Source organism: Cynoglossus semilaevis, chromosome 16, assembly GCF_000523025.1.
Source record: "Cynoglossus semilaevis isolate Cse_v1.0 chromosome 16, Cse_v1.0, whole genome shotgun sequence".
NCBI classification, from domain to species: Eukaryota; Metazoa; Chordata; class Actinopteri; order Pleuronectiformes; family Cynoglossidae; genus Cynoglossus; species Cynoglossus semilaevis.
The window spans coordinates 3,832,722-3,841,141 of NC_024322.1; the positions used below are offsets into that span (position 1 = coordinate 3,832,722).

An 8,420-nucleotide genomic window follows, 5' to 3' on the forward strand; every position below is an offset into this window, starting at 1 on the left:
AATAACAACAACAACAACAACAACAATAATAATGCTGTATTTTTCAGTCTATCTAGAGCCTGGGGAGTTCTATTGCACCACTGGGTCTGGCAGTGTAAGAGGCGCTGGGATATGTTTTCATGTGTTTACATATGTGTTATTATCACATTGCCATACAGCTTATTAATAATTCAGTCAGATCCATCTGCAGCAGCAGCAACAGCAGCCGCCTTGTTTCCTGTCTCTGGACACATCACATTCATATTCACATGTGCAGGGGTTTCTCCACAGAAACACTAAAACACTTGCTGTCACAGGGGAGGAAGAGCAGGCTGTTATTCTTGTCTTGGCTCCAACACAGTGGAGTCTTTCTCCTTCAACAATTTACTTTGTTGCTAATAATAAAGTCAAAACTAACGTGCCACAATAAATCCCAACTGTACTTCTTGGCTACTTTGGCGCAGGGGCAAAGTAGTAATCTGGGTGTTTTTATGGACCGTACATAAGTATTTAATGCAGTAAATTCCACAACAGACTGAGTATTTGTGGTTCAACGTTTGCATCGCAACCATATTACATTTGGGAGAAGAAAAAAAAAAGTTTTGCTTTACCTGTTTCACCTCGGCCTGTAGATGGCGCAGCTGCAGGGTCTGCTCCAGCCGTGTGTGCGTGCGCTGGGCGTTGAGGTCTACCTCCTGCTGCTTCTCGTGTAGAAACTCTAGCAGCTCCTGGACCTGAGAGGCCAAGTCCATGTCCTTCTCACCAGTCAGTTCAATTCCTGAGAGACAAAAAGAAAATGTTACGGTAAGGTAGCGTTAAACCAATTTATTAAAAAAATTATTAAAGGATTGTTAAGGATTGGTAAATTTTCAAAATAAAACATCTTTTAGTCTTTACTCTGTTAGTATTGGTGTCTGAAAGACATATTATTTTGAAAATTTTGGAATTAACTTTATATGAGGAAAGTAAATGGTAATGAGTGAATGCTGTTTACATGAAGCTTGGTACCAAATGGCCCACGGACCAGAGGTTGAGGACCTCTGCATTAGAATACACCAAGAGCAAAAGCTACTAATTCTAAAGTGTGAGTTTATTTAGGCTGTAATTTTTAAATTTTAATCCATATTACCAGTATTTTCCTCTCTCCTGTAAGGCTGACATCCTCCTACGCCCTAATGAGTTTTAAATGGTCTGAAAACTGGGCCGCCAAATTGCCTAAAAGTTTCCTGTGGCTCCCCAAGCAGCACTGCATGACAAGCAAGTAGTGGCAGGACTTTATTGCTGCCGCTATAATTTCTTTTAAAATGTTTAAATTTAAATAAATTTTTCATGGCCTAAACTTGCACACAAAAGTCACAAAAAAAATCCATAATATATAAATACCAAAAGGTATTTGTGTTTGACAGGTTTAGAAGCAAAACAAGAATTTGCTGTTTGGTGAAATATAATGTTGAGTTCACACCTTAACAATATGAGAGTCAATAAAGGACTATTCACTAGGATAAAGCTCCACTTACTGGTAACATTAATAAACGCTGAAAAAAAAAGAAAGATGGTGAAAACCCTGGTACAGCTGTCTTTTAGAGCCAACAGTTTTATTCGCTCTAGGCTGCAAATTTGCAGCTAAGATGGAAAACGTTTACAACTTGGGTTGCACTACACTGCATAAGAGTGAGTGCATGGACTCACCTGAAGCCTGAACTTCCATAATGTACTGGTGTAAGTCTTGGCCCTGCTGCATCACTTCATAGGTCATGTTGTTCATGGCCGCCTTCCTCTCCGCGTGCCGCTTCAGCCGCTGCTCCGCCAGCCCAATGTCCTCCGCGCCGCTAGTGGAGCCGTTGCTGCTGCTGCTGCTACTGCTGCTGCTGCTGCCAGAACGGCCGGCATCGTTCAGCTGACGGGAGAGATCCTCGTTCCAGGCGTCTAACTCTGCTGTTACCTGCAGGCAAAAGAAACAATAACAGAACAGGAAAAAACAAAGTTTTGGTTTTATTGTATTATTGTTGTAGTTTGGTCATCACTTTTCAACAGTTCATTTAATGAGCAATAATAATAATAATAATAATAATAATAATTATTATTATAATAATAATTATAATAATAATTATAATAATAATAATAATGAAGTTAGGAAAAAATAATAACGTTTTAATTCTGTGCTCTGTGTTTGACTAAAAAACTCACAAGCTCCAGTACCAAAGTCTGTAGAGACATAGTACAAACTTATCTGTTTTCACTTCTCTTGGCATAGTTGGGTCAGATTTGTTAATCTGAATAGAAAAATAACTCTGAAATCCTTGAAACTTATAAAACTATTTGTAGAAATCACAGACTTTATTCTCTTGAAGCAGTGGACAAAAATACAAATACTACACTCTCTTTTTGAAAACAGCTTCCTTATAAACATAATTCATAACATTTATGAAACACAAGTAGGGATGGATTATTGTTTTGGTGTTTTGTAAACGGTCAAAATCAGCCTGTGAGGCCTGAGAGCCGACACCACACCGACAGACCCTTCTCCACTAACCTCTATGGTGTACTGCTCAAAGATGCGTAACTGGAGGAAGATGTCCAGTTTGATTTTCCGCTCGTGGAACAGCTCTTCCATCTGGCCTTGGGCCTCATCAAGTTGCTGCAGCACCCCCTGGATGTGGGCAATGGAACTGCAGTGGGGTGTCTTGTTGGTCGACATGGCTGCATCTCTACAGAAGAAAACAATAAGGAACTGTAGTATTAAGCTCTCTAAATTGGTGAAAATCAAGATAATCTACTTATAGTATGTGCCCACCACAATGACTCTGAATGATTGTTTAAAGTTTGATATTAAGCAAGAAACAAGGATTATTAGCTGGATTTAGAGCTGCAAAAAAGCTAATTGCCAAAAGTAGAAAAATGACACATTTGCTTTCTTAGTGAGCATGGATCATGACATACATATGGATATTGTTAACTAGGAGTTGTCAACATTTTGAGTCCACGGAGAAAGAGTCATCAATAGAGGCTTGCTGTCTGTCCTCCGTGGATTACAGGATTGATATTGATTCAGGGATGAAGTTAGTTAGTACTGTAAATATTATTTATTATGAAGTAATCAAATAAATTAAAAAACCTAAAAAATTAAAGAAACGTCTATACGTCTACGTATATATATATAAAATTGGCCAGAGGCAGAAGGTTCAGTGTCCCTGTAATACCTGAGCTGCTGTATCAACTCCTCTCCTTCTTTAATCACATTAAGCGTGGCCTCCAGCGTGGCTGTCTGCTGCTGCTGAAACTGCTGGATCAGAGTTTGAACCGAGTCCACCGAGTCGCAGCTCACGTCGTCCAACAGCTGCTTCTGTAGCTCCTCCATCCAGGACCACAGCTGGACACGGAGACAGACGGAGAGAAAGACAGACAGCTCAGTATGATTTGAATAACCAATCAGATCCAAAGAAGGGAAAACAAAATGTCAAAAATGTCATTAGGACTTCTTAATCACGATTTTATTTTGTTGATTTTATAACATATTTTTTAAACAAATTGAGCTCCAAACAAATTACGACCAAATACTATTTTATTAATTTATGTGTAAGAATTATGCAAACTACCATTGACAACTAAAAATCATGATGTGTCGTTACGTCCCTAATAGCTACCCTAACAGTTTTTTCTAAGTTAGCTTTGCTTAGCTCACTTAGCTTTTTCTAACCATCATTTTGATGAATGTATTTTAAACAAACCTTTAGCTGATCCTTACTAACGATGACTAATGATCCTCCTTCTTCCTCTTCATCACTAGCTACCGTTTAGTAATGTCTGGGTTGAATTTAAATCATTTCTTGTCAGTTTTTTTGGCTCTATGTGCCAGATTTCCATCAGAGTTTTAATTAAGGTTAAAACTACTTTAACTCTGGATTAGACTGTTTTTAGCCCTTATTAAAATAGCTTTTGTTGCACTGCTTATTTACATATATTTTGCTATATACATTGATATATGTTGTTTGAAATTTATACCAGGTTCTACTAAAGGCAGAAAACGTCAGTGTCCACACTGTGTGAGGAAGTGGCATTTTCCTCTCACCTCCTTGGTGTGTGTGTGGAAGGAGACAGACATGTCGAGCAGCAGCTTCCTGTGTTCCACTCGCCGAACAAAGTCCTGGATCCGGACCTCCAGGTGTCGGGCTGCTTTGTAGATTTCCTCTGGGTCACATTCACCAGTCTGAGCCAGCTGCTCGGCTGCCTCCAGCAGTTTGTCTGCGTTAGTGTAAGTGTTCTGGAAGGAGAGAGGGCGCTCTTATCATCATCATCTGCATTCACATCAAAGTAGTAACAAAGTAACTCAAATATTTACAATTTTATAGTTATTAAAAACACATCCACATAAGCACGTATTGAAACAATTCTAATCTGACACTGTTACGTTTCCTGTTTCTACATTCCCGCTGCCAATAAACGGGACAAAAACCCCGTCTCAGCGTAAAAGCTCTTGGCGCATGAAGAGGAAAATGGATTAGTGTAAGTATGAGAGAGTATCACCGTGATATTTCACACCACTCCATATTCCACTCTTTCAATCCATCCGGAGTATTTGTGTTGTGAAATCATGAAAATGGTATTTTATGTTGTGATGCCACCCCTGCATCATAATCTGCATGAGATTAGCGCATATAGTTCATTACGGTTGGAAATGAGATTAAAATTCACAGGAGATTATTCCTCTTTGCTGTAGGATAGGTTTGGTTTAAGGTGGTGATAATTAGGGGTGTAATTGAAGGAAGTGGAAGTGCAAGTCGACAGTATATACAAAATCAGCCATTTATACAGAAGCAGAAATCAGAAGCATGATAATTAGGACCACAGATAGTGGGGACTAAACAGGTCTCCTGGGTAACTGAATTATGGCAAAAGAGAGATCCGCGCAGATACAACTCTAGGGACCGTAAAAAAAAAGTATGGATGATATGTTTTTATTTGCCATCACTTCTGTCATTTTTAAGTTATCTCTCTCTGTCTGAAGTGAAGTGTGTGGTCACTTGAACTGCTGGTTGTGAGGTTGTAAAGCTCTCCGGCTCCGACGCCGTGTCCTGGACCCAAACACCAAACACTGCCTACAGCCATTTCAGCAACCGTCCATTAATGCTCAAGTGGGCACTTTGTAAACTAACTTTCAAAAACACAAGCAACCACCATAACAAAACACAAAACAATCATTCACAAGCAGCAATGTAACTACACAGAAACATCCTCAGGCGCTGGCCTTAAACACTCCAGAAACACTTCATGACACGATGACAAATCACCCGACTTCAAGTCTTCCTTTGAATTTCCAAACACACTTATGTTTTCCACCCTGAGGCCGGTCTATTATTCCACCAGAGGAAAAACCACAAGAATGTGGCGCTCTGACCTGACCATCAACCTACCAACGCTGGTGGTGGTGCAGCAGCAGCAGGAGGCAGAGGCAACTGCCTTTTGGGGGAGGAGTTTGATTTCACTGCAGCAGCAGATAATCACATGCAAATGAGGTGAACTTCAGTTAGGATTTCTCTAATGATGGTGAAAGAAAATAAAAGGTTTAGAATATATTCTTCAAAGTATTTTCTTTTAATTCCTGAGAGGAATTAGAGTAGAGTCGGAAACACACTTGACAGTTTTTTAATACAGCGGAGCTACAGCGGGTTTCAAAGGTTAATCCTAATCTACAGAGTAAACACCGCATTACACCGGTCCATCCCTTTTTTATGGGATTAAACTTCACTCTTTTACAGGATTATTTCTACACTGAAACTCCACCGAGCAGAAAGAGAAAGGAAAATGATTACAGAGACGCTTGTTTCAGTGGAATTTTATGGAAGAATGAACCAGATGTTACGGAAAACATTTGGCTTTTTTTGCAACTCGGACCAAAGGCCTGGAGTACGAATAAATGAGCTGAAGACTAAATGAGCGAATGAGAAGCTGTTCAGCTGCGTTCATGAGGTGAAGGACGAAGTGATGAACAAATGAGATTCAAAACTGGGAGGAAGAAAGAAGATAAAGGGAGACAGTGAAGTAGAGATTAAAGAGCTGTACTAAAGCTCCGTCATGTCAAAGTAGGCTTTCGCTTACAAATACACTGTAGTTCTCTGATCAGCCAGTAAATAATTCACACCTCACACACAATGTATCAAAAGAATTCTTGCTGAAAAAAATGAGCGCTGTCAAATTTGTGTCTCCAAGCTCTTCAGACAGTCAGCTAAAGCTAAATGTCCAAGCTCTTCAGACAGTCAGCTAAAGGTAAATGAAGTGCAGCAGAGTTTCTTTCTAACCTGACAAATAAAAAGGTTTTTTTTATTACACAAAAATTAACAATATTTGTGTCTTGAATAAATAATAATCAATTGCTGAAACATGTATTAGTCTGTCACGGAGTAGTTACATCTATACCAGCGGTCCCCGACATTATTTGTTCCAAGGACTGTTACTACAGACCAGTAGCAAAGTGCTGAGCATTGAAGGATTTTCAAAATAAAACATCTACTAGACTCTATTCTGTTTGTATCAGAGTCTGAATGACATAATGACATGAAAATATTGTCAGATTATCTTTAAATAAAGAAAGTACATTTTTAATGACTGGATTTTCTTCTTTCTTCTTTCTAACCTATGGACTAGTACTGGTCCGTGTACCGGAGGTTGGAAACCCCTGATGTATACAACCGGCCCTACAAGGGAAACTATATTGCTGATTTGACCCCCCAGTGAAAATGAGTTTGACACCACTGTTCTAGAGTGTATTATTGTTCAGGAGGTTTCAGTGTTTAACTTTGTCTTTATAGTTTCACCCACATTTCCTTAGACCTTTGACATGTTTCTTGTAGTTACATCTATACCAGCGGTCCCTATGTTTCTATGTTTTGTTTACAACTTTATTCCCCAGAAAAAAGCCCTCAGTTCCTGTGGTTCTTACTCGATAAAGTGTAGCACTTCAAATCAAGAATGGGGAACATCTTTTCTGAATGTTTTCAGCAGAGGCTTGTAACCATAAATGGTTATGTCGAGGCATATGTCTTCATGTTTCCTGCCACCACCAGCCACGGTGGTTTTGAAAATTTGGGATTAATCAACCCAGATTACTAGCAGATGGTGGAGGAGGCAGGCAGACAAACATTTGATTAAAAAAAAGAGAGAGAGGGAGAGAGAGAAAAAAGTTTGATAGTAGGAGAGGATCTAGTTGTTGTTACAATGCCCTCCAGTCATGGACTCCTGGAGCTCAGATTGAAGTAAGATTGGAGAAACAATGTGGTTATTTTGGGACAAACAGACCCTTTTAATTTCAAGCGTGCATTCATAGGTTTAAATTTGGGCCGGACTTCTTATTACAGACACAGGCCTAGGTCACGGCTTGGTACGGCGACGCTCCAGGACTCACCTGAGCTACATCTTCAAAATCGTCGTGTCTCTTCTGCAGCGCCCTGGCTCTGTGCAGAGACTTCCCAACACCAGTGTGTTTGCTGAGAAACGCCTCGCCATGGTTCTCGATCCAGTCCATCACCTGGAAAAACAGACAGTGATCAACAGGTTTTCTGACACAAAGACTTGTCACTACAGTTACTTCCTTAACCAACCACTGCCTCAGTGTTATTATTATAAAAAAAATTACAATAATTTCAAACTTTTTACATTATTACTATTTACATTATTTCTATACATGGGGTCATCAGTTTACGACATATATACGACTACATGGGGTCATCAGTTTACGACATATTCAACTGTGGCGTTCCGATGTTACATCTCCAATAAATCTATTAAGAAAGTTTTGTTCCATCATTCCAGCGTTCCATACAACGTTAAAACTCACCAAGCAGTTCACACGAATAAATCTATTAAGAAAGTTTTGTTCCGGCGTTCCATACAATGTTAAAACTCACCAAGCAGTTCACACAGGAAGTTGTTGGTGAGCAGAGCAGATGGATATTTCATTTATACGTAGAAAAAAAACTTTTTTTAAGGGCTTACATTGGATCGTGCTACATTCGCTTTCTTTCAATTGTGTTGTTTTTTGGGGGGATTTTTTGCCCTTCATTATGACTCCCAGGCATAAGTCAGACTCTTCTGATGTTTTTATGTCCTACATTTTGATGTTACCACTGTGTTAGCGTAGGCGAGTGACATAGGTACTGATGTACAGTATGTGAGTTCCAACATACAGCCAAAATCAACTTACGTTGCACCATAGAAATTGAACTCCAACATAAGTCAAGGAAACAACTAAATTTCAAGAGATGGATAAAAGTTTACAAATAAGACAACTATAAAGAGAAAGCTTTGCATGTTTATATGTTTGCGTCCCAGATTTTAAAATAGCCCTTATATAATGAATCTCATTAATATTAGTCAGGATGATCTTGACTTATTTGACAAACTGGGTCACACTGATTTGTCATCTCGAATTAAACAGTCAAAGTCTG

At 39.2% G+C, this 8,420-nt stretch overlaps 2 protein-coding genes across 5 annotated transcripts in view; one reads left to right on the forward strand and one right to left on the reverse strand.

The window, feature by feature from the left end:
* The window catches only part of phf11 (PHD finger protein 11), a 959,893-nt gene that overhangs the window by 220,310 nt on the left and 731,163 nt on the right, over positions 1–8,420 (forward strand). The gene's annotated exons all lie outside the window — the stretch shown is intronic.
* LOC103391767 (kalirin) overlaps positions 1–8,420 on the reverse strand; it is a 93,285-nt gene that overhangs the window by 28,377 nt on the left and 56,488 nt on the right. The window contains exons 14-19 of the mRNA XM_025064110.1: positions 7,379–7,501; positions 4,049–4,240; positions 3,180–3,349; positions 2,513–2,687; positions 1,669–1,921; positions 591–757 (exon numbers count right to left, since the gene is read on the reverse strand). Coding sequence (XP_024919878.1) covers positions 591–757; positions 1,669–1,921; positions 2,513–2,687; positions 3,180–3,349; positions 4,049–4,240; positions 7,379–7,501 — 1,080 coding nt within the window. The remainder of the gene's footprint in view (positions 1–590; positions 758–1,668; positions 1,922–2,512; positions 2,688–3,179; positions 3,350–4,048; positions 4,241–7,378; positions 7,502–8,420) is intronic.